The following is a 26,481-nucleotide window of genomic DNA, read 5'->3' on the forward strand; positions in this document are numbered from 1 at the left end:
ATGAGCCGGCTCATCAGAGGGGCCAGAGAGACCTGCCCCGACAGCCTTCGACATAGCTTACAGACTGCCCTTTGGGCTGGTACCCCAATGTCACCAAAACTCAGTCCCCATCCCGGGTTCCTAACTCAGAGAAGAGGCCATCTCATGAACTTGGAATATTCAAGAGCCTCCAGAAAACACCCAGCTCTGGGATCAAACATTTACAGATTGTGGAGGGGGCCGAGGCTGGGGCAAGCGGGGAGAAGCCCATCTCCAGATCCCGTGTTATGGATGCTAGCCAAACTTCTGTTCATTTTTATGGAAATCCACTCCCCGAGGGGCTGGCAGCTCTCACCCTCAGAACTAATCTCAATCCCTCTCCAGGCTTCTGTAGTCAGGGGGTTTTTCAGGGTTTTGAGGAAGTGTCTGTAGCATGGGCCTCGCCATTCCTGACCCTAAGAACCCCTACGGCTTTCAGAAATTACCTGGTATACAGGATCTTCAACATCCTCTTCCAAAATTGTCTACAGCAGAGCGAGAGAAAGGAATTTGAAAAGCAGAGGATATAAATAAAGGGAGAGGTTATGAGACTGTATTCAGAAAACGCAGGACAGTAAAGGAACCAGCTCTGGGGAGGATAGGCTGCTGGGTCACTTCAGTTTGAAAACATACAGAGGAAAAATGAAAACCTTTATAGCCACCCCCCCCCCCACCCCACGGTTAACAACAGCAAATGCAATTGTGTTTCTTTCTGTTCTCCTCCCCAGAAATCTTCCTCAGAATTCAAAATTTCAGTTTCTCTAACACGTCCAGAATTTCAGAAAATAAAAGATCTTCTCTAACGGCTTGCTTTCGGTGCCTGTAATGTACACGGGGACCTTTCATCTTTGTTTATTTCTACTTGGCAGCAGTAGGACAAGTCCTGACTGTCAAGTTTTCATATCTGTTTGTTTTAAGTCCCAATCTTCTCTGGCACTCGGATAAATTCACAGGTATACCTGATACACAGCTTGTTCACACTGCTTATCCTTTTGTGCCTTTTTTTCCAATTCTTCTCTTTGCTTCAATTCATAAATAAGTTGAAAGAGATCTCTCAAGTCCAGAATAACAGGTTCAGCCTGCAGTAAACGGTGGTATAAAGCGCATTAGTCAGGGAATGGTACGGAGACCCAGCGGCCTGTTTCTGTTTTTTGCCTGCTACAACCCACAGCCCTTCCTTTTCCTATTAAACTGAAAGCATTCCATCTTTAATTAATTCTACCTTGTTTATATTGGTTTAGCAAATTGCATCTAGGCTAAAGTTCATTTCTTCAACTAATTATATTTGCAAATTCATAATAATCATAAGCATAAAAGGCATTGCTTTTATTTATTAGTAATTTCGAATACAATAAAATTAGGGTAGGCCTGATGCAAAACAGCTATTTGTTTTCCCTTATTTTCTTTTTAAATGAGGCTATGAGCACAAGGAAACTTATTTGTATAGTGTGCCTCCATCCAGCTTAATCAGAAAGGAAAATAATTAGTCATTACGAAACACGCATTAGAAGAAAACCAACAAGACTGGATGGGCCTGAGCCTGTTTCCTTGCTCCGAGGCTATTTGTGCTCTGGAGATGGGAGCCTGAGCATCAGCATGGCTTTGTCTGACATCAGAGGCGGCCTTCAAAGACCAGCAGCATGACCGTACGCACTGTCCCCTAAAGCTACAAGGAAAGGAGCCCTCCTTGGATGGGGATACTCACCGCCTGGGCTGTTTTTATGGCAACAAATCTGTGATTCCCTTCCTTCCCACAAACGTATCCAAAGGCCCGGTGATCTGTGATGTCCTTTGCAATGTAGGAAATTTCGTGAACAGCATGATGATGCTGAAGGGCCTATTGGAGACAAAAGGAAGAGCATATTTCACGAGACTTTCCCTTCGAGCTGTTGATCAATAAGAGTTATGTTTCAGCTACGTGTGAACAGGCCCGAAGGGCTCTGGGAAAGCTGTTGGGTCCAGATGGAAGGAAAACGAGCCGCGCCTGCCCTTGAGAGATGGAGGCTTCCCTCCATGGTCTTAGTGCTGTGACCAGAGAGATAAACAGGACTGCTCATATGCTGAACGAGCGTCTGCGGCGGTGCGTTCCTGCAGCTTGCCAGGGCCAGTCAGAGTAACTCAGCGGTGCAGGCTTCAGCTGCAGCTCTCTTCAGGACACAGCCCGGCCGAAGTTTGGGCTTAATATTTAAGACACTTACGTCCCCAGGGACTCTGCTTGCTATGGTGGAAGAGTGCAAATATAGGAGGCCCCATTCATATTCACGGAACTGTACACTTGTAGGGTTACCGTCCTTTTTTTGACAGATGGTGACAAGAGTGCCTTGAGGAATGAACACCTTTTGCTATCTTACCAAAGTCACCATTTGGGCTAGAGGTAGCTGGGCTCCCTTAGTTCTGAGGCTTTTTATGGGCTTGCTGCTCTGTTTGCAATGCCCATTCTTTTATCCATTTGCCCGAATCCTATTCTCTTTTAAAAGGACATTTGAAGGGCACCTGGGTGGCTCAGTCGGTTAAGCATCTGCCTTTGGCTCGGGTCATGATCAGAGGGTCCTGATACGGAGCACTGCACTGAGCTCCCTGCTAAGCAGGGAGTCTGCTTGTCTCTCTCCCTCTGTACCCCCCTACTCGTGTTCTCTCTCTAATAAATAAATAAAATCTTTTAAAAAAGGACATTTGAGCAGCACCATCTCTGTGAAACCTCCCTTGAACAAGGCTTGCTTTCCCTCCCCCTGCAGAAATAATTCCATAGGACTTCAGTCTCTACTGATCCCCAAATTCCTGAGTCCTCACACATAGCTCTCTGTGTGGGCTCCTGCTTTCAAAGACCTTCCTTCTCTGACACATTTGCCTGATTCCTTGCCTGTCTTCCCCACCAGGCTCTAGCTTCCTCAACTCTGTCATGCTATAAAACCCTGCACTGTGCCTGACCCACAGTTACTGAACTCAAGTAAGTTGGGATAGATAGTTAATCAGTAATTAGAAAATCTTTTAACACTGATCTTCCCTCCTTTATTACCTAAGCCTCAACAAATAAGGCTCACCATCCTGTTGGCGATGATCATCTTTATGGCCATTTTCCTAAATTAAACTTACTTAAGGCTTATATAAGCAACTGGGCATTATATGATGTGCTTAAAGCCATTATATAAGGAGCCTTTTTATTATATGAGGTATTAAGAGGCTTGAATTCTAGCTACTGTGTGAACACAAGGCACTCACTGTACTTCTCTAGAGCTTCATCCATTCTTCTACACAACAAGAAGTTTGTATCAGATCAATGGCTCCTAACCCAAAGCCCTGCATCTCCTTGGGTCATTAAAAGTAAAAAATAAATAAATAAAATAAGTCCTAAGCAATTTTCAACATTTCAAAAAGCAAAACAGAAACTTATAACTATCCTTAATTAAGATGACACATTTCATTGTACATGCAAATGAAAATGCCAAGATCATTTTAGCATTGTATCAGGTTACTGTTGTCCTCCTTGTTCATCTTTGGGAAGATTCTCTTTGGCATTTAGTTATGGGGTTGAATCATTCAAATAGGCAAGTGAATGATTATAAATACATTTTTGGGGGGTGGATATAATTCTTCCCCACTATGGAGTCTGTGAAGGGAGGGAGACATGTGACATAAAGGGGACTTAGTTATGAAAGTGGTGGGAATCACTGGAATAGATGTTCTAGAAGGTCTTGTTCTATCAGCCCAGATCCTTTAGTCATTGGGAAACTTGAACCACACAGCCAGCCTCTCAGGTCAGTGGGCATGTGGCTCTCACTATGGCCAGCACCTTAGCTCTAGACCCCTGTCCCTGGCCTTCCAAAATGCCCATTCCCAGACTGTTGCTGTCTTTCTAGGCTTCTAACCTTATGAATCAGTTCTGCCTTCAGAGGACGCCCTGGCAAGCTGCAGGAACGCACCTACTTCAGAAGAAGTAGAATTTGCTGCTGTACCTTAACCTTCTAGACTCTGATCACTCACTAACTTCTCTGACTACTCTGGGGACCCTCCCTTCAGGTTCATGCCCTGTCAAGTTGCTCTCTGTCCGCTGAACATCATACTTGGAGGGTGGTGTCACTGTCTGGTCACACTCACCCCTAGTCAGCCATAAGACAACTGCATGATACTCGTGAATTCTGACCCAAATAAAGTTGGTGAGGAAGGAAATGTTTGTTAACAAAAGACTCAGAATTCATTTATCCTTGTTTCATTAAGAGGACATACTTAGCTGGTGGAGGAAAAGTGCTCAAAGAGTGGTAGCTTTTTCATGGTGTTAATGATGTAAAACTGATGAGATTTATATTCACCCAACACAGGGGTATTGATTTATAGGCTTTTGTGAACTAGAATGGTATGCAGCAGGGGAAAGTGGGAGACAAAGACATCCTCCTTCTCTCCCCTTTCCAGAAAGTATTTCTCTCCCTGCATAATGGACAATGTTATCTGCGTCGCCTAATAATTCAAAGTTTGACGACAGTAACCTATTGATTGCCAAGTGGAATATTGCTCTAAAATTAAACTGTGATTAGAAGTCTTCCTGGTGGAATGAGATTTGGAGATGATTGTGCAAGGGTAAAATATCACCTACCATGCAAGACAGCAGATGGAGATGCTTTAATTCATCTGGGAATCCTCATTAAGTGTTTTAAAATCAAAACATTTTTAACGCCTGATGATACCTAATATTGCCTCGCCAAGTGTAGCTCTGTGCGTGCCTGAAGTGCCTAAAGATATCTGTAACATTATCTTTTCCCGTAGTTAATTTTATGATGTTAAAAAGGATTGCTGTGAAAGTGGCTCATTTATTTGGAAATGAAGAATCATTAAGGGGGATAGGTCTCCGCTTCCTCCAACCTCAACTGTGCAGACATAATACAGATACGTGGAAATAAAATATATCAGGATCCTGATAACCCCCATGGTCATATGATTGCATTCATCTTGGCAACTCGGAGAATCTGGCAAATACTTGTTCACTGAGGCTCAAAATTGCTCCATGTCTTCAAGTAGATTCTATCAGCATCATCAAGGCCAAGGAACCTTAAACATCATACTGTTCAACTGAATTTATGAAAGGATGAAGGGTCAGAGAGAGAGTTCTGGCGGGACCAGTCCTAAATGGAGCCCTCGCTCTCCCTAGGAAGGATGACCAAGCACTGAGAAAAAGAAAGCAAGATTATATAGGATCAGGGATTCTAACCCTTTGACTCCTACCTCCCCAGTTCAACAACAAAGCCATGGTCCCTGACAGGCTGGGATGAGGAAAGGGAGAGCCTGCTCAGAGGCAGAGCTGAAGCTGTTCTGGCTTCTGGCAGGTGTCGGAGGTCAGACAGGGTCATAAATCAGAAGGTCTGGGGTAAAGGCCAGTTTGCTCTAAGGATCTCAAAGAAAAAGGTCAAGACGGCACGCTCTGGGAGTGAGTGCTCAGGAGCCTGTGGCTCTCTGTGGTGTCTGCTGAGCAGTCAGGCTGGAAAGGTGTGGGGAGGACCCTGGTCATGGGAAATGAAGACCACTCCATCCCAGGAGAGTTTCTGAGGGGAGCTCCTGGGGCAGCACCAGTCGTTCTGGAGGCAGGAGACAATACTGGGCTAGAAGAGGGGAGGGGGAGGAAAGGCAAACCCTGGCCATCCTTCTTTCATGTTTCCTTTGGAAAATAGTTGTTGTTGTTGTCTCAGAAAAACAGTCTGGATATTCAAGTCCTGGCAAAAATCAAAGCAGGTATTTGGTTTTAGAAAGAGTCTTCAACACCCTCTTTCTCTGCCACGGCTTTGTCCGTTTCTCCCATCCTGAACCCTCCTCGTTCTATTGTGCATGGAAGTTGTTACTGAAAAATTCTGGAGACAGACTGCACGTTAGCCTCCTCAACTGGGTTTGACCTTCCTCCCATCACTGAACTCTGGGTGACTCAGGCTGCACAGAGTTTGAAGAGCCCATCACTGCCCCTCTGGGTTCTGTGTTTCCCCACCTGTCTGCCACTGTTCACAATGCTATCTCTGCTGACCGCCCTCTTCATCCCCTCACCCACGCTTTTGGAACTCCACGTAACTAAATTATACGTATGCTTCAGGGTTAGCTCCAACAGGGCGCTCATCCAAGGAACCTTCCCTGACTCCCCATGATAATTCCTGTCCCCGGATCTCACTGCACTGTATTTGTTTTTCTATTTAGTATGCTTCACACGTCTTCGTTTTGTTTCACATTTACCTGTTCACCCAGTTGTTTATTCCATATGTACCTACTGAATAGCTGCTAGGTGCCCAGTCTTCTGCTTACTGCTAATCCACCCATATATTATAACATAGTCCTTTCCTCGAAGACCTTGTGATCCTGTAAGAACAGGCAGGCAAAGAAACCCACAACCACAATATAATAAGACAAGCTTATATTAAAGGTGTGTATGGGGTGTTACATTGGCTCAGAGAAGGGATGGGAAAGGGCTTTAGGGAAGACTTGATAAAGGAGCTAGCCTTGAACTGAATCTTGAAGGTTAATGGGAAGTCCCTAGAAAATCAAGGGAACATATCTCTGTACCTGTTTTCTCTCTACTTCGGCGATGTTAGCTTCTTGAGAGAAAAAGATCCATGTCTGATTACTCTCAGTCTCATCCCAGCTCCTAATTCTGTTCCTTTTTGAACAGTGAGTGCTAAATAATGAGTTCAGGAAGGAAAGAAGAACCAAACCATCTGAAGGCATGTGCTGCAAAAGGTAGTTGCTCAATAAATGCTCAGTGACTGATGGAATCAGGTCAACTCATGATATTTTGCATAGGATTCATTCTGTGAATGGAGACTTTCTTATCTGATCATCATTAATCCCCCCACCCCCCTTAGCATCTCCATGAGCCATTTACCAATGTTTAAATGAAGTATCAAATTGTTTGGAGGGTTACCATCTGACAGAATAAATTACAGAGGAGACTTAATTTGTAGTATGGTTCAATACAACCAATTAAATACAGTATGGATTGGAAAGTCATCTGCTCAGACTTTACCACTAGCTTTTCTTTTAAAGAATAAATTCTATCCCATTTAGCCTTCATATTATTTGTGTGTGTGCATGTGCATGTATGGGAGTACGTGCTTTCCTGAGGCAATGCTTCTCACAGGAAAAATACCCACCAGGATTCAAGTGAGTTAACAAAAAAACAAAACAAAACAAAAAAGCAGATACGCAGATAGACACAGAATAAAAATAGATACATGGAAAATATACTACTTCACACTACAGGCAATTACAGTAGTTAAAACCTCACAAGACAAAGGCAGGCCCAGGCTCATTATAAAGGCCTTTCTCTTTTCTAACATATTTTTGGATGCGTTTGCTGCATCGCAGTGCCAATGAGGCTGGGAAGCAACCTCTGTACCACCCCCAGGCACCCCATCATCAAGTGCTCAACGGAGCTGGTCAGAGTGAACTCTTCCTTAGTTGCCATCCTGAAATATTCTAGAAGGTTTTATTCAAGGACAAAACCACAGTTCCAGATATCCTAGTCTCTAGCTGAAGAGGCAGTGTGATAGCAGACGGAAGAATATGAACTCTGGAGCCAGAGAGAACACAATTCAAATCTAAGCATTATCATTTCCCAGATGTGTAGCTCCGGGCAGCTCACTCTGACTTTCTGAGCCTTATTTTCTCTTTTTTTTTGTGTGTGTGATATGAAGAATGACAGGGAAACTTAAAGGTGGTTGGAAATATTAAGTTAATTCATATAAAACATACCAGATATAAATGAGATGTCATATCTCCCCCACCCCCACAAGAATGAAAAAAAAAAAAAAAGGTAAACCCAGTGTTGACAGAGTGTGGGGAAACAGACTTTCTTGGGCTTCTGGTTTTCTATGTGTTCAATGGGAGTAATAATAATAACTCTCTCATGGTCCTGTTAGGAGGATTGATGACTTAGGATATAGAAAGGGCTTAGAACAGTGCGGGGCACGTCGTAAGGGCTGCGTAGATGGTGCCATTATGGTTATTTTTATTATTTGTGGGAGTGTGATTTGGTGCAACTTTTCTAGAGGGAAGACTGGCTGTGCATTTCAAAGCCTTAAAGACATGCATAAACTTTGACCTGTGATTCTTCTCGTAGGGATTCAATTATCTGCAAATAATGTAAGATGTGCATGGGGCAAAGGCTTGGACACAAGATATTCCCTGCAGTGCTGTTAGAATAGTGAAAAATTAGAAATGCACCCAAATACTGAGCACTGACTGACTGGTTATAAAACATGCATTGTGTTATACAATAAAATAATATGCAGTAACTGGAAATCATCTGAGGAATGAACAAATTTTCGGCATAGAAACATATTCATAACATCCCACCGAATGAAAAAAGATATTACAGAATAGTATGTTTAATATGATCCTGTTGTTGGAAAACAAGTATGCATATCCATCTACGCGTATAAAAGGTCTAGAACTATATCCAACAAAATCTTTACGAGACTTCTCTTGAGTGGTGGAATTACTACCGTGATTTTTAGAATCTTTTCGCTTATTTATACTCATTTTTTAAAAATTATACCAATCACATAAATACTAATAGCATTCCATAAGTAATAAAATACTAATAAGTATTAAAATAAAGAGAGAACGTAAGACGCTTCTTTTTTTCTGACTTGGATTCAGTGAACAATGCATGCACAGCCATCTGTATATTTCCTCAGTTGTCCTGGAGCCCACCCTACCTCTGTCACTCTCAGCCCCCACAACCACATCATGTCAAGTGCATCCTCCAGTATCTTTCACTCTGCCCATTTCTCTCCAATTCTACTACAATGTTTGCCACTTCCAGCCTGGAGAAGGGCAGTAGCTTCAGTCTCTGCTCATCCATTTCTTTCTTTTCTTTTCCTTTTTTTTTTCTTTTTCTTTTTCTTTCTTTTTCTTTTCCTCCCTCCCTCCCTCCTTCCCTTCCTTCCTTCCTTCCTTCCTTCCTTCCTTCCTTCCTTCCTTCCTTCCTTTCTTTCTTTCTTCTTTTCTTTTCTTTCTTTTCTTTTCTTTTCTCTTTCTCTTTCTCTTTCCAAAAAGATTTATTTATTTATTTATTTATTTATTTATTTATTTATTTATTTAATATTTTATTTATTTATTCATAAGAGACAGAGAGAGAGAGGCAGATGGAGAAGCAGAGGGAGAAGCAGGCTCCATGCAGGGGAGCCGGACGTGGGATTTGATCCTGGGTCTCCAGGATCAGGCCCTGGGCCGAAGGTGGCACTAAACCGCTGAGCCACCCAGGCTGCCCTGATTTTATTTATTTATTTGAGAGAGAGCTGGGGTCAGGGATGCAGAGGGAGATGGAGAAGTAGACTTCTCACTGAGCGGGGAGCCTGACACAGGGGCTTGATCCTGGGATTCCAGGATCATGATGTGAGCTGAAGGTAGACATTTAACCAACTGAGCCACCCAGGCACCCCCACCACCCCCACTCATCCACTTCTGCTGACCTCTGCTCTAATTGTCCCACCAAGGATGAAGGGACAGAGAAAATCTGGCAAATTTGTTCAAGGCTATCTATACTGAAAATACATCAAAGGTTGCCCACTGCTGCAGGCCATTATTCAGACTCTCGAATGCCCCACCTTCACACCTAGGAGTTGTATACAGGCTACATGGTCTGCCTACAAAGCTCAACTCCTTTTCTTCCTTCACACCTCAGCACAGATGTCTGTTCTCCTCTGAAGCTTCCCTGACTTTCCAGTATGGACCTAGTTCCCCTGACATAAGTCCTCTTAGCTTCCTGGACTTTCCTATGTGGTGCAATTGTTGAGCATGTCACTATGGATATGTATACATATACATAACAGCCCCCAGGATGGCAGCAACAATATCTGTTTTCCCTCCCCTTAACTTGAGCATCATATGTAATATATAACAAGCAAGCCGTACCTACATACTTTTAACTGTAGTAAAATATACATAAATTTACCATTTTATCCCTTTTTAAGTGTCAGTTCCTTGGCATTAAGTACATTCACACATTGCTCTGCAACCATCACCACCATCCATCTCTAGACTTCATTGTCTTCCCAAACTGATAGTTCATACCATTAAAATACTAGTCTACTCCTCTCTTGCCCTACCCCTGGCAACCACTTTCTTTTTTTAAAAAATTTTTTAAAAATTTATTTATTTATGATAGTCACACAGAGAGAGATGAGAGAGAGGCAGAGACACAGGCAGAGGGAGAAGCAGGCTCCATGCACCGGGAGCCCAACGCGGGACTCGATCCCGGGTCTCCAGGATCATGCCCTGGGCCAAAGGCAGGCGCCAAACTGCTGCGCCACCCAGGGATCCCGGCAACCACTTTCTACTTCTCATCTCTCTGAGTTTGTCAGTAAGTAATTTTTGAAGGAATCATTTGAATGAACGAATCTGTCACCAGGATCCTGGGTCAAATTCTCTCCCTGAGCCCCCCACTCAAACCTGCTGGCTCTAGGACCATCTTCCTTACTAAATGTTTATTTCCTTAGCTATTAAAATGAGGAGGTTGTATTCAGTAAGCATTCATGTCTTGTTTTGCTCCAGATACTTAATTCCTTTTTAAGTTGTATAAGAACACAACAGCTATATAAGACAGTTCCTTCTTAGTAGCTCTCAGAATGTATGTTATAAACACACAGCTCTGCATTATCCACAACAGCCAAACTATGGAAGCAGCCCAAGTGTCCACCAACTGATGAGTAGATAAAGAAGATGAGGTATATGTATACAGTGGAATATTACTCAGCCATCAAAAAAGAATGAAATCTTGCCATTTGCAACCATAAGGATGGAGCTGGAGAGTACTATGCGGAGGGCAGTAAGTCAGAGAAAGACAAATACCATAAGATTCCACTCATATGTGAATTCAAGAAATAAACGAGCAAAGGGGAAAAAAAGAGAGGCAAACCAAGAAATAGACTATCTTTTTAAAAAAATTAATTAATTTATTTATGAGAAAGAGAGACAGAGAGAGAGAAAGAGAGAGAGAGAGAGAGAGAAGGAGCAGGGGGAGATGGAGGCAGACTCCTGCTCTACAGGGATCCTGATGTGGAGCTGCATCACGGGACCCCAAGATCATGACCTGTGCTGAAGGGAGATGCCTGACTAGCCACCCAGGTACCCCCTAAAAACAGACTATTAATTATACAGAACAAACTGACGGTTACCAGAGGGAAGGTGGGGGGTGGTTTAAACAGGTGATGGGGATCAAGGAATGCGTTTATTATGATGAGCACCAGCTATTGTAGGGAAGTGCTTATTCCCTATACTGTACACCTGAAATCAATATTATACAGTATGTTAAGTGGAATTCAAATAAAGACTCAAGGTGCAGCCCAGGTGGCTCAGCGGTTTAGCGCCACCTTCAGCCCAGGGTGTGATCCTGGAGACCCGGGATGGAGTCCCACATGGGGTTCCCTGCACGGAGCCTGCTTCTCCCTCTGCCTGTGTCCCTGCCTCTCTGTCTTTCTCTCTCATGAATAAATAAATAAAATCTTTAAAATAAATAAAAACTCAAAACAAGCAACATACTAAAAAAAAAAATACACAACTCTAGAAAGAGGGGAGTGAAGTCCTTGCCTAAAAATAGGCAGATGAACCATGTGAGTAGCTAAGAGCATCCTAGACCTATGATTTGGACTTACATTTGTCTAACAGGCAAAGTGAAGCTAGGTGTGCCTCATCAATTAGCAATCACCAAAGTGACAACAAAGCAGATTTCTGCTCCAGAGACTTGAAAACCACCCTAACCAGAAAACTGGTTTCCATGTGAAACACTAGTTTCCTAAGACTGGGGTTCCATTAAATTCCACATCCCATGACTAAGGATGCGGCTCTGGCACAGTCACAGTGGTGGCAGGTTGGACTAGCTGTCCTCTCTCATTCAGTTCACATTTACCCCTTATAGGCCTTTGGGCCCAGGCACTCTGGAATGACCAAGGCAATCAGGGCTCTCAAAAGCCAGCACTATGAGTATGTGTGTGGAAGGGAAGGGGCTCCTTTTCTGCTAATTACTCGAGTAGTTTGCATATGGTTTTGTCCCTGTTGCCATTTCCAAGAGGCATGTAGTGTTAAGGGAGGGATCTGAATCTCAGCTTTATGGCCATGGCCAAGTCACTTTATCTCAGTGAGTCTCAGTTTCTTCATCTGTAAAATGGGAATAATTGCTCCCTCATAGGGAGGAAATGAGGAAGATCACTCAAAGTATCGAGCAGTATATCTGGTAGATGGTAGACTCTTAATACTTGGGATTTTTTCCCCCCAGGCAACTGACTTTTAAGATCCTCAATCTATTGGACTACACAGTCAATCACCAAGATGCTTCCCTCAGGTGAGGTCTTCCTTAGAGCAGACAAGAGAGCAGTCCTTGAGTAGACAAAAGGTGCTAAGAACGAGACTCTAATGGGAAATCAAGTCACTGGGAAAGTGAGAGGAGCTGAGGGTTAAGGAGAGTTTCGAATGTGGTGACATCGTAGAAGAACCTGGATGGTGCCAGCCTGGGAAATTTAACCCTGTACTTCTAGTTGTATGAATCAGTGAATTCCTTTTTTTGCTCAAGACTGTTGGAGGCGGGTTTCTATATTAGTTGCAACTAAGATTTCTGAATAATATAGTGATCCCATTACCCCTATCTTAGGGGGAAGCAAGCTCAGAAAGAAGTGACTTGCCCAAGGAACAGTAGGCTGACATGGGCTTTTAGCAGGTCTCACTGACACTCAAGTCTCTGCCTTCTTTATGGCTAGTAGTGCTTACTACTGGAACTGCAATTTGAAGTTGGTTTGGGTATGAATTAGGATAAATCAAATACATAAAACCACTGTTTCTAGAAAGAAAGACTTTCAATGAAAGAAAAAGGAGATACAGGGAGATCCCTGGGTGGCTCAGAGGTTTAGCACCTGCCTTTGGCCCAGGGCATGGTCCTGGAGGCCTGGGATTGAGTCCCACATGGGGCTCCCTGTGTGGAGCCTGCTTCTCCTTCTGCCTATGTCTCTGCCTCTCTCTCAGCGTCTCTCATGAATAAATAAATAAAATCTTCAAAAAAAAAGGAAGAAAAAGGAGATACAAATAGAAAAGTTAAGAATGAACCAGATAATTTTAAATTTGAATTGGAAATAGCAATATGAACTCATGACTTTATTTTTTATTTTTATTTTTTTGAACTCATGACTTTAAAACTATATTCCTACCACCGTTTGCAAAAAGGGCTCAGGAGGAAGGATGTGCTGTTTATTAGTAACGTGGCTATTTATTACCTAGCTATCTGGCAATCTATTGATCTCTAACCTATCTAGAGAGAAAGCGAGTCAGAGAAAGCAAATATGGTAAAAGGTGAGATGTTGTTTGCTTGAGTGTTTTCATGACAGAATGTCGGAGACAAACGTGAGACCCTAGCATGCCTCTTTCTCTAACTCCTGCCCTCTCCCCCCTCTTCCTGAGAACAGGAGAAACTAAGACACTGAACATTTCAAGAGCTTAATTGAAAGGAAGCTGCAGACAAAAGGCCTTTATCAAGTCCACCCCAGGCAACCACTGGTCTAAAGCATAAGGGGGCCATTTAGCGTGCTCTGAAGTGCTTACAGTTGGGAGCTGCCAATTCTCTTTGTTCTTCTTGCATTCCCATGGCCAGCATACATAAACATCAGCCACTACCTCTCTATTTTCAACAACATTTTTAAAAGTTCAGATTGAATAAATATGGAAGCAATTTATGCTTCTGAAACTCTGGGGGAAAAAAAATCCCAAACTTAGAAGATTCTCAGTGTCTAAGAATTCACATTTTATTTTCATTATATTAAAAAGAAAAGGTACTATTCTGAGTGCCTCCTCTGTGCGAGGCACCATGTCAGGCACCCTATGCATGCAATCCTCTCTTACCCCACTCCATACAATAGCCCTCCATATCGTTTATTCCCTTGTTACTTTTGAGGTAACTGAGACACAGAGAGGCGGGGTGACTTGCCCCCAGGTCTCACTGCAGATAAGAGGTAGGCTAATCCTACATTACTGCTAGGGTATGGCTGGCTCCAGGCCCTACAGCCTCTGCACACTGAATACAGCTTTGAATGTACTTTAACTGCTTATATTCTCATTCTCCTAAAATTCTTATTTTTATTTCTGTTTCTTTCTGCATGAAGAAGCCTAATAACCATTGTAGGTGTTTAGTAATATAACCAATGATTTCAACATTTTAGCTTATAGTGTAAAATTATCGTAGCAAGTAGGTAAATGAGTGTGGATGAATGGAAATGAAACAGCATGTTTTGCTACAAGTCACTGCAGAAATGAGGTCATTATATTTAATAGAAAATTACTTTTTGTGTTGTAACCAGTCTGAAATTAACCTCTGCTTTGGTCACAACCAAGTCTTGCATGCCAGACAGAAACTTATGAAAAACTGCACTGACTAAATAAAATGCAGCCAATGGAAAGAACATTGGATCAGGAGGGAGATAGATGGATTCCAGGTCCTGGTATCTTCGTTTGTAAATTGAGGTGGGTAACTGGTGGTGGTGATGGTACATATGATTTCTAAGATCCATTTTACAAAGACACTTGGGTGCTGAAGCAACATATGGCTTTGGACAGCCCCAGGTCAGCCTCTGAAGTCTAGATCTGTTATGGACTGTTTGTGCCAACCTGGACAGATCACCTCACTTCTCTGAACCTTGGTATGCTCATCCAGAACTCCATGAGATTGGGTGAGCAAACTGAAATAGATGATTCTGCTAAAATGCCCAGTATCCTGCCTGATACCTAGTGATGCTTAAGAAATGGTAGTTCCTCTCTAGTTCCAGGATTCTATTATTTAACTTGTTTGTCATGCTTACATGTTGAATTGTGCCCTCCCAAAATTCATGTTTAAGTACTAAACTTTGGGACTTTGTTGGGAAATAGTAACTGCTTTTATTTTTTAAAAGATATTTATTCGGGCAGCCCAGGTGGCTCAGCGGTTTAGTGCCACCTTCAGTCCAGGGTGTGAATCCTGGAGTCCCGGGACCGCGTCCCATGTCGGGCTCCCTGCATGGAGCCTGCTTCTCCCTCTGCCTGTGTCTTTGCCTCTCTCCGTGTCTCTCATGAATAAATAAATAAAATCTTAAAAAAATATATTTATTTGACAGAGAGTAAGTGAGAGAAAGCAAACATGTACAAGCAGGGGAGGGGCAGAAGGAGAAGCAGACTCTGCTAAGTGAGGAGCCCGAAGTGAGGCTCAATCCCAGGACCCCAAGATCATGACCTGAGCTGAAGTTAAATGCTTAACTGAGTCACCCAGGTGCCCCTACAGGTGTAATTACTTAAAATTAGGTCATATTAGAATAGAGTGTGCCTCTGATCCAATACAACTAGTCATTATAAAAAGGGGAAATTTGGACACAGACACATGCATGGGAGGAAGACCCCAAAAACATGACGGTAGAGATTGGAGTGATGTGTCTAAAAGCCAGGGGATACCAGAGATTGTTAGAAAACAACCTGAAACTAGAAAATGGGCCTGGGAAAGATCTTCTGCCACAGTCCTCATAAGGAATACACCTTGTAAAAATCTTTTTTTTTTTTTTTTAAGATTTTATTTATTTGACAGAGAGAGAGAGAGAGAGAGAGAGAGAGAGAGAGAGAACGCACAAGCAAGAAAAGCCGCAGGCAGAGGGGGAGGGAAAGGGAGAATCAGGCTCCCTCTTGAGCAGGAAGCCCGAAGTGAGGCTTGATCCCAAGACTGTGGGATCATGACGAGAGCCAAAGGCAGCTACTTAACCAATTGAGTCACTCAGCTGCCCCCAACCTTGTCAAAATCTTGATCTTGGACTTATAGCCTCCAGAACTATGAGACAAAAATTTTGTTTCATAAGCCTCTCGACTGTGGTAATGTGTTGTGGCAGCCCTAGGAAAGGAATACAGCTAGGTCCTCTCTATATCCTTGCATTTGAGGAGTTCACCAAAAGAATACAGGAGTGAAACGACAAAATCTTAGGCATCCGTCCCATCTGCTCCCTCAGTAAGCCTTAATTTTCTCATCTGTAGCATGAGCGGGCAGGCCTGGTTCCTGCTAGCTTTGCTCCACTTCTCAATGCAAGATAGCCAAGCCTTCAGTTTTCCTACTGCCGCCAGACCCTACTACTTAAAACAGAAGCTGAGTGCAGCGCTGTGCAATTTATACCGCATCTGTCCAATTATTTCCATTTAGTACAGTGCAGCATTTCCCCAAATACACCGCCAAGCCACTGAGGTGGTGGGCTGAGCTCTCTGAGTACCAGGATCAGTTGGTTCTCTTACACTAATTGGCCCCATGATTTGTTAGGCTGTTGCCTTAGAAAATGAACTGTCAGTAAAAGAAATTAGTACAAAATCGCCCCCTTCATTGGAAATTCGCCAAGCACCACCATGTAGCCATCTCCTTCAACTCACCTTAAAATTTTAAGGGAAAAATTGACATAAACTAATAAATCTCTAACCCTTGGCTCTGTCGTTTTCCCATTGAGACGAGAAAACGAGGGCTCAGAGGAATGAAACAACTTGCTCCATCAATGTGCAATCAATGGTGAGGTTCAGAGCTGGTGCAAGAAGTTGGTGGGCTGGCAAAGCTCATGCCCATTTTAGTACATCAGGTGTTTCCTTAAGAGCTGTGAGCATCAGGCTCTGCCTAGATCTCTGTTCACTTATTCCTTCTTCCCCTCCCTTCTGGCATGTGTCTTGCGTGCCAGACTTGGAGACAGCTGCATGCAAGTGAGGACGGATGTAGGGAGGCCTGGCTCCCTGACTTAGTGCTTCCTGCAACAAATACCACAAACTGCTGGCCCAGCTCTGACTCATCTCCATGACTCAATTCCAGCAACAGGCATCTCCCTTGATCCAGAAACTGTGTCAGGCACTGTGCTGGGGACATAATGATGGAGCTGGCAAGATCCTTGCCCTTGAAGAGCTCATCCTTTCTCGGAAGACAGGGAGTCAGGTGTCTTTAGTGTTTTCAAAGAAAACCATTCCCTTTCTTCCTAATGCATAATGTTGCAGTCTAGAATAGACTTTGTTAATGTATGTCTTCTCCATTTGACTGTGAAGACTAGGAAAGCAGTCCCCGTGTCAGTTCCTGGCTCACCCATGCATCCCCAGCACTTAAAGTGTCTGATACTCACTGGGGGCTCAGGGATGAATAAGCTGAGTAGTGTGTCTATGCCATAACGAAGGTAAGAACAGGGTGGGAATGAGCCTGAGGGGAATAGATTAGTAGGAGCTGACTAAAAATTATTAACAGCCAGGGTTGGTTGGGATTAAGATGTTCCATCCTGATGGAAAACAAAGAGACATGAAGCTATAAAGTAGCATGTGATAGAGGGAACTGAAATCTGTTTGGGATCATTAGGCCATAAAGTGCTAGGCAGAGAGGGAAAGTGTGAGAAGGTAAGCAGGGGTCAGGGATGCAGGATTTTGAAGGCCACTTTAAAAAATTGGGGTGCCTAAAATTGTCAGCTCCTTTCTACTCAATTCTGCTATTAATCTCTGTGGCAGCTGACCCTCTCTGCTAGTTGCAGATGGAATCCTCCTTCAGGCCAGGGAAGGAACACAAGCCAAGCAGACTCCCCCAGCTGGATGCCATTGGACAGGGACACTAACAAAGCCCTAGCCAGACCACAAGTGGACCTGGACAAATCTGCTGCCCTGGGCTATAACAGCAGCAGGTTCTCTGGGCTGGACATCATCTGGGAAAATGTCTGTGGGCCGTGGACAGACCCCTGCCTCCTCCACCAACAACCCCTGCTCCCTGGCCCACAGTCCATTACCTGCCAAAGTTCACTCAAAACTCCCTGGCACCAGAGGACAGGGATTTTGTCTTCTGGAAAGCCAAATGACAGTGCTAGTGGTGGCAATGGTGATGGTGTTGTGCCTTTGTTTACTGAGCTGCACTGATAGTTTTTGGGAACAACTGGATGTTTCCCACCCAATAGTATAGGCTTTATGTCACCTTTGGTGAAATCTATGAGTAAGCGTGTGTGTGTGTGTGTGTGTGTGTGTGTGTGTGTGTGTCAGTGTCAGACGCTCTGACACTGGGTCTGGATTGCTCCTTGGCTTTGCTTCTTTCTTCTCTGGTAGGACCTTAGGGAAGTCCTAGCCCTGCACCAGACCTCAGGGACTCCGTTTGTGAGATGCTGTCTCAGAGGGGCATCGTGAAGACTGTACGGTAACTTGGCAGGTGCTTGGCAGGGTTAAGTGACAGGGGATCTGGGAGGGCCAGAAAGTATGCTGGGTGCAGAGCTGAACAACCTTGATTCCTGCATCGGTTGTCCTTTCAGAGAGCAGTCACTGAAGACCTGTCATGGGCTGGGTGCCACGGAGGCAAGGGGCACAACAGGGGCAGCTAGCTGGAGCTGGCTGCCAGGAAGAGGAGGCATGAGGGCAGATTCACAAAAGATTAGGAGTTATAAGGTAGAAAGGGGAGCATATTCCAAGGTACAGGCTGCAGTATGTGCAAATGCCAGAGCAGAAAAGATAGCCTCAAGAGATCTGGAGGGGTTCTAGGGTTGGGTGTTCACCGGGTATGGGTGTGAGGTCATCTGTCTCCCTTCTGTGCACATTTTCTAGAGCAATTTCTCAGTGTGATGCAAAGGAGAGATAGATCAAGGCCAAAATGTCCTTGTCATGTCCTTCTGAGGATTCAACTGAGGCTTCAGGGACATGCCACTGAAGACCTGGCTCCTGGTTAGCTGACAGGTTACCTGACAGGTTACTTTTCCCAGCTGGGTTGGCTACCCATGCCTTCTGCCTCCCGAGCCTCTGGTCTGCTGTCCCTGTGTGCAGAACACTTGCCAAGTCAATCTGCCATGGTCTATTATCTACACACTTATCTTTAGCTTCTCTGGGTGCCCATTCACGAACCTGTGTAAGAATGTCAGTGGCTTGCCTAACTGGCAGAGCCAGACACAGACTAGCGACAAGACATGAAATACTCCAATGACACAGTCTTCCTCACCAAATTCTAGCCAGGCTCCCTTGACGAAGCCTCTTCTTGACAAAGCTTCAACCTTTGCCTGTAAAGACCTGAACAAATGCTAATATACAAGCGTATCTAGGACATATGGCAGGTTCTGTTCCAGACCACTGCAATAAGGCAATTATCACAATAAAGTGAGTCATGTGAATTTTTGGTTTCCCAGTGCATATAAAAGTTATGCTTACAGTACACTGTGGTCTATTAAGTGTGCAATAACATTATGTGTAAAAAGACAATGCATATACCTTAATTAAAAGGCACTTTATTGCTAAAAACGCTAACCATCATCTGGGCTTTCAGTGAGTCATAATCTTTTTGCTGGGGGAGGAGCTTGCCTCGATGGCGATGGCTGCTGATGGATGAAGGTGGCGATGGCTGTGAAGGCTGGGCAATTCCTTAAAATAAGACAACACTGAGGTTGGCTCTATTGATTGACTCTTGCTTTCATGAACAATTTCTCTGTAGCACGTGATGCTGTTTGATAGCATTTTACCCACAGCAGAACTGCTTTCAAAATTGGAGTCAATTCTCTCAGACCCTGTTGCTGTTTTATAAACTAAGTTTCTGTGATATCCTAAATCTTTCGTTGTCCTTTCTAACCATCTTCATGGCATCTTCACCAGGAAAAGATTCTTTTTTTTTTTTTTTTTTTATGATAGTCACACAGAGAGAGAGGGAGAGAGAGGCAGAGACCTAGGCAGAGGGAGAAGCAGGCTCCATGCACTGGGAGCCCGACGTGGGATTCGATCCCTGGTCCCCAGGATCGCGCCCTGGGCCAAAGGCAGGCGCCAGACCGCTGAGCCACCCAGGGATCCCCCAGGAAAAGATTCTATCTCAAGAATGTCCCTTCTTTGCTCATCTGTAAGAAGCAATTCCTCGCTCGTTCAAGTTTTATCCTGAGATGATAGCCCTGCAGTTCCACTTTCAGGCTCCATTTCTAGTTCTCTTCCTCTTTCCACCCAATCTGCAGTTACTTCCTCCCCTGAAGTCTTGAACCCCTCAAAGTCACTGATGACGGATGGAATCAACTTCTTCCAAACTCCTGCTCATGTTGCTATCCTGAACTCTTCCCATGAATCACGATATGTTCTTAATGACATCTAGAATTGTGAATCCTTTCCAGAAGGTTTTCAATTTACTTTGCCCAGATCTACCAGAGGAATCACCATGGCAGTGATAGCCTTATGAAATGTATTTCTTAAATAATAAGAAGCTTGAGATAACTCGTTGATCCATGGGTTGCAGAACGGATGCTATGTTAGCAGGCATGAAAACAACATTCATCTCATTGTACGTGTCCATCAGCGATCCTGGGTGACCAGGTGCATTGTCAGTGAGCAGCAGTATTTTGAAAGGAATCTTTTTTTTGAGCAGCAGATCTTAATGGTGGGCTTAAAATATTCAGTAAACCATTTTGTCAATAAATGTGCTGTCATCCAGGCTTTAGGGGAAATAGATTTAGCATAATTATTAAGGGCCCTAAAATTTTATGAATGATAAAGGAGCACTGGCTTTAACTTAAAGTCACCAGCTGCATTAGCTCCTAGCAAGAGAGTCAGCTTGTCCTTTGGAGCTTGGAAACCAGGCACTGACTTCTCTCCTCTCTAGTTATGGAAGTCTTAGATGTCATCTTCTTCTACTGTAAGGCTGAATCATCTATGTTGGAAATCTGTTGTTTAGTGCAGCCACCTTCATTAATGATCTGAGCTAGATCTTCTGGATAACCTGCTGCAGTTTCTACACCAGCACTTGCTGGTTCACCCTGTACTTCTTTATTTTGGAGACAGCTTCTTTCCTTCAACCTCATGAACAGGTTGAGGTTTCCTTCAACCTCCCCACCTCTGCTAGCTTCCAACTTCTCTGCTGTAGCTTCCTGACCTCTCTCAGCCTTCACAGAATGGAGGAGAGCCAGGACCTTGCTCTGGGTCAGGCTTTGGGTTAAGAGGATGTTGTGGCTGGTTTGAACTTCTATCCAGACCACTCATACTTTCTCCACATCAGCAGTAAGGCTGTTTTACGTTCTTCTATCGCTGTGTGTTCACTGGAGTAGCACTTTTAATTTCCTTCAAGAACTTTTTCTTTGTTTTCACAACTTGGCTAAGCAGCATGAGAGGCCTAGCTTTCCGCCGATCTCAGATTTCAGCATGGCTTCCTCACTAAGCTTAGTCATTTCTACCTTTTCATTTAAAGTGAGAGACACACAGCTCTTCCCTTCACTTGTACACTTAAGCCGCTGTAGGATTATTAATTGGCCTAATTTCAATATTGTTGTGTCTCAGGGAAGATGGAGGCTTGAGGAGAGGGAGAGGGGGGAATGGGAGGGGTTGGTGTAGCAGTCAGAGCACACACATTTATCCATTAAGTTTGCTACCTTATGTGGGCACAGTGAGTGGAACCCCAAAACAATTACAACAGTAACATCATATATCACTGATCACAGATCACTGTAACAAATATGATAAAAAAAAGTCTGAAATATTATGAGAATTAACAAAATTCGACAAAGAGACACAAAATGAGCAAATGATGTTGGAAAAAATGGTGCCATTAGCCTTGCTTGATGCAGGGTGGCTACCAACCTTCAATTTGTAAAAAAACACAGTATCTGTAAAGTGCAATAAAGTGAATCACAATACAATGAGGCATTCCTGCAGCTTCTGACAGCTCAAGGCTGTATCCCAAGGATGACCCGCTTAAAGTACCTGAGAAAACTCGAGGCTACCAGAAGAATTTACTGTTTGTTCTAACCAGCACCTGAAGATAGGGCCCCCATCTCCCAGTAGCTGCAGGGGGGTAGGAGCCTGAGCTTGAGTAAAGCTTGGGTAAAGCCAGCTTGCAAACCCAAATGGTTTCACATGTACTGACTGCTCTTCTGCCCACATTTTGCATTTTTCCAAGTTTCTCTGAGCTGGCTCTAGGAAACCCTGCTATTCCTCCTCCCTCATTGTCTCATTAAAATACCCAGTCATGGGGCACCTGTGTGGCTCAGTTGGTTAAGTGTTCTTGATTTTGGCTCAGGTCATGATCTTAGGGTTGTGAGATCAAGCCCCAGGACCGGCTTCATGCTCAGCACAGAATCTGCTTAGGAATTGTCTCTCTCCCTCTGCCCCTTCCCCTGCTCGCACCCACTGTCTAAATAAATAAATAAAATCTTTAAAAAATGCTCAGTTACCACTGCATAGGTTGGAATGGATTTCTCAGTTCTACTGTCCATAGTTACTGAATAAAATGTGTTTTCACCACTTTACTGTCCAGGGGTGTTTATCTTTTACACTATATAGGTGGTCACAATCTCTGCCTACTGTATGAGGCTAAGTGGATGATAGACACTGTCTTATTTATTATGATGCTGGAATTGGAGGCAGTCTAGGTGGAGATCCAGGAGACCCGATATAGCACAGTGGTTAGGACAGGCTCTAGAGCCAGCGGTCAAAGCCTGGCTTCTTTATTCTCAACCTATTGCACCTAGGCTAGGCACTAACCTTTCTATGACTTTGCTCTCTCACCTATATTTTGGGAACAACTGTCTCCACCTCCCCCAGTTGTTAGGAGAACTCCAGTAAATCAGCACACATGGCATACTTAGCTTGGTGCCCAGGGCACAGCAAGTGCTTCTATAAATGTGATCTTGTTACTTCAAAGCTAAAGTGTAATCCATGAGGGGATATCTTTCTGTTTATGCAGAATGTATGCCCTCTCCTAGCATATCCCGGTGCACAGACAACACTTCATAAACGTTTGTTGAGTAAACAACTTAATGTTGGAATGCTTATCCTTGCTGTTATTCACTCCTGCACACTCTTCAGTCTGGTCCCAGAACTGCACTGGGACTGCTGGTTTGTGTCTGTAGGGCAGCGTTTGCAGTACCCTGGAGCACGCGCACGCATGTAGATACCTAGACAGTCTATCCTATGGGGCAATATAAGCACGTGTGTGAGAACTCATGACACACAACAGACACCCAGGGACAGGCAGGTCCATGAGCGGACAGGGCCAGCAGATACCCTTGCCACCCTGCACTCAACTGAGAAGAACCAAAACTTGGCTGGAGACTGCAACATTTCATGCTCCCTTTGTGTGTGAGAATGCAACGGCAGGACAAAGTGATAGGAGTTGTCAAGTTTTGAAATGAATAATAAGATGTCTTTGGAGTGAGGCATATAAAAGAGATGAGCTAAAAATATAGCTGCTCCAAGAGCATCTGAGAAGCAGAAGGATTAGCAAGGCGCCTTTAATTGCCGCAGAACAAAGACCCCTGCTGAAGGGAATGTTTCTCTCCCTCTCTGGTTGCACCTGTGAGCGAGCAGGTAAGCAACAGGATGAAAATGCAGTGTTTATTATGGATGCCTTCTCCCTACTTTAGGAAACGAATTCCCCAAAACAGGCATCTAGCAATTTTGTATCATGTGGATATTATGGGAAACAAGGGACTCAGGAGTAACAGGTAGGGTGGCAGATTGGAGTGTCTTCTAAGCCTGATGCTTTTCTTATAGAAGTGAATTTAATTCTCATTACAAGCCAATAAGGATGGCTTTATTCTCATTTATTTGATGGAGGAGGACACGGAGACCCAGAGAGGTGAAGTTGCAGTTCAAACAGCTAGAAAGTAGAAGTTATGAGATTGGGCCCCCCTACTTCCACCCCGACTGTCTAATTCCCAAGTCCAAGAGCATGATAATATACTGCTTCTTATACATTTTCATCCTTAAGGGTCTTCAACTTGAAGTATGTCTTCCAAAATACTGATTCTCTTTCCTTTCTTTCTTCCCTCCTTCCATCCCTCCTTTCCACCTACCTGTAAACATTTTTTGATAAAAACTTCCCAATGAAAAAAAAAAAATTCCCAATGCTTTCACAGGCCTGCAGCCTATAAAGCAAGCACCTCATTTTATCATTCAAGGCTCTTTGGCACCTACAGTTAATAGCCACTTCATACTTACACATGCAAAGAGCTTTATAGCTTTTAAAGCTCTACCTCATTTATTATCTCATTCATTATCTTATTTTATTATCCCCATGATAAAATGAGGATGTTACATAGCTCAGAGAGGCTAAGTCATCTGCCCAAAGTCACACCTAGTAAGCAGCAGATCTGAAATCAGCACTCTCCGGGACTTTCTAAACCCTAAATGTGGGCTCTTACTATATCACCTTACTCCATCATCTTGATTACTGCAGGTTAAGAATATGGACATTGGAATAAGACAGCCTGGATTCAAATCTTGGCTGTGCCATTTACTAGCTATGGGATGTTGGGTAAACATGTATCCTTCCTGTGCCTTAGTTTACTCATCTGTAAAATGAGCACAACCACAGTACCTATTCCTCATGGAGCTGTGATGATTAAGTTGATTATAATATTCAGTACACTTAAAATAGTGTCTGGCAGCCAGTCAACATTACGTAAGTATTGGGTTTTGTTTCTTTTTTGAACATGCACCTTCTCTTACTGTAGTATGTCATTCTACAGTTGAGAGGACCCTGTAAGTAGCCCAAAACTACCTAGTTAGGAGGGGAAAGAGTTAGGATTTGAACCCAGGCCTGTCTGAATCTTTCAGCTGTATCAAGAAGACTCATATTCCTCTCCCTCTGAACAAGGAATAGATGCAGAAAAGGACCCAGGCTGATTCTCTCTGTCCTGGTCCAGCACGAGGAAGTGTGCCTGGGGGAATCATGCCATTATAAGGACATACCCTCAGAGGGATATAACAATATAACAATGGCCATTGTATGTATGTATTTGTTCATTCAACAAAATTATTCACTGAATAATTCCTATATTTCAAGCATGGTACTGCTTCCTAGGGACACAATGCTGAGATACACAGGGCACCCACTCCTCCTGAGTTCAAGGTCTAGTGGGGAGCCACACATGAGAAATAGTAAGGTGGTATGTGCTAGGAGCCCAGAGCAGGACAAGTGCAGGGTGGTGGGGGAACCCTTGTGAGATGCCTCTGACTGATATTGAGGTAGGGGTTAAGTCCGAGTGCCCGCATTCTGAGAATGAAGAGAAACAATTAGAAATTACACAATTGAGTTCCCTATCCTAGAAAATAAATAGATGAATCCTTCCCGGGCCTTTTCTTCTCAGACGCAAAATGCAACCATCCATTTCTTGTTCAGGAAGGAGGTGACTGAGATGGGGTACAGGCAGTTTTACTCATGCCATTTGTAGAAGAAAAGGAAAAATAGGTGAAAGTATTGATGGGAAGATGCAGAGGTAGGCAGCCCCATGCTAACAGAGCCACTCGGCCAGCTGTCAGCCATGGATTTGCCAGGCCAGCCCCAAGTTGGGTCCGGATTCCAAGTCCAGCTTGTTCTTTCTCCGGCTTATTCCTGAAGCTGCTGGTAAGCAGCACAGATGATAGGAAATGAGGCTCCCCTACTGACTCCCTCTTTGTGTCACAGAGGTGGACGCAAGATTCGGAGCCTGGGCACCCTGCGCAGTGAAAAGAGGTTCTCCGGCTCAAAAGGTGGGAGCCCTTCATTGACTCCGAGCCTTCTCAGCACCAGAAACAACATGCATCAGCCCACAAGGCAAAACTTCTAATGCTCAGACTAACACCCAGGATCCAGGCCTTAGAGTCCTTCTGTTCCATCACTGGAGCAATCTCTGCTCACCTAACATGCACTGTGAGACCAAGACTTCATCTCCTTCTCTACAAAAGGGAGTGAATATATACTTTCCTTGCATGGTGACTATGTGGATAATGCATACAAAATGGATATTGCATATAAAACACAGAATCGGGCTCATAATAAGCTTCCAATAAATAGTGGGAATGAGGAAATCCCAGCCTTCAAAGAATCAGTGTGACCCTGGGCAATCACTGTGCTTCTAATTTCCTCAGTTTCCTGGTCTATGAAATGAGGATAATAAACTGCACATCATAAAGCTATGAGTCGAAGGAGATGATTTCTTTAAGTACCTAGAAGAGGGCCCAGGATATCAATGGGCTCAAGTGCCAAGAACCTTGGAGTTGACATCTTTAAAACTTTCCTTTTCTTTTCTTTTTTCTTTTTAACTGAGTGCAATGTCTTTCTTTCACTTGTTCATGAACAAAGTCTCTTATCTAGCACTTGGTGAGTCCCTGCTGCCAGGCAGGTACACAGTAGGGCAGCTTTGGCTGTGTCTGCTCTTCTAACACTACTTTCAAAGGAAAGGGACAGAGCCCAACCTCAGCTTGCAAAGCTTTGCAACATTCTCCCTTCTACATGAGTCTGAGCAATTCTAAAGCAAAAGGACTTTTCTGTCCTTCTTTTTGTCCCTTCTTTGTCCATACATGGAGCTCTGGTTCTTAAATACACTTCTGGGTTCCTACCACAATGATCAGAGGACCTGAGGTCAGAGTGGTTATAGGTAGGAGCATGGGAAACCTTGTGTCCAATCATGGACACAGTCCATGGACAACATGGGCCAGTCCCGTTCCTAGGTTACCGTCACAAATTCACCTCCTTACACTGAGCAGGATTTTAGTTTTGATCACCTGTTTATGTCTCCTAAC

General features: G+C 43.8%; 1 protein-coding gene across 26 annotated transcripts in view; it reads right to left on the minus strand.

Annotated features, from left to right (window-relative positions):
• Positions 1–26,481, minus strand: part of DAB1 (DAB adaptor protein 1) — a 1,169,270-nt gene that overhangs the window by 66,712 nt on the left and 1,076,077 nt on the right. For 24 of the 26 annotated variants that reach the window (XM_072820404.1, XM_072820400.1, XM_072820397.1 and 21 more), the window contains 3 exons: positions 1,724–1,855; positions 978–1,097; positions 465–503 (listed from right to left, as the gene is read on the minus strand). In XM_072820404.1, the coding sequence (XP_072676505.1) occupies positions 465–503; positions 978–1,097; positions 1,724–1,855 (291 nt within the window). The remainder of the gene's footprint in view (positions 1–464; positions 504–977; positions 1,098–1,723; positions 1,856–26,481) is intronic. The other 2 variants (XM_072820423.1, XM_072820422.1) reach the window with 1 other exon arrangement.

This window comes from Canis lupus, chromosome 3 (genome assembly GCF_048164855.1).
Source record: "Canis lupus baileyi chromosome 3, mCanLup2.hap1, whole genome shotgun sequence".
NCBI lineage: Eukaryota > Metazoa > Chordata > Mammalia > Carnivora > Canidae > Canis > Canis lupus.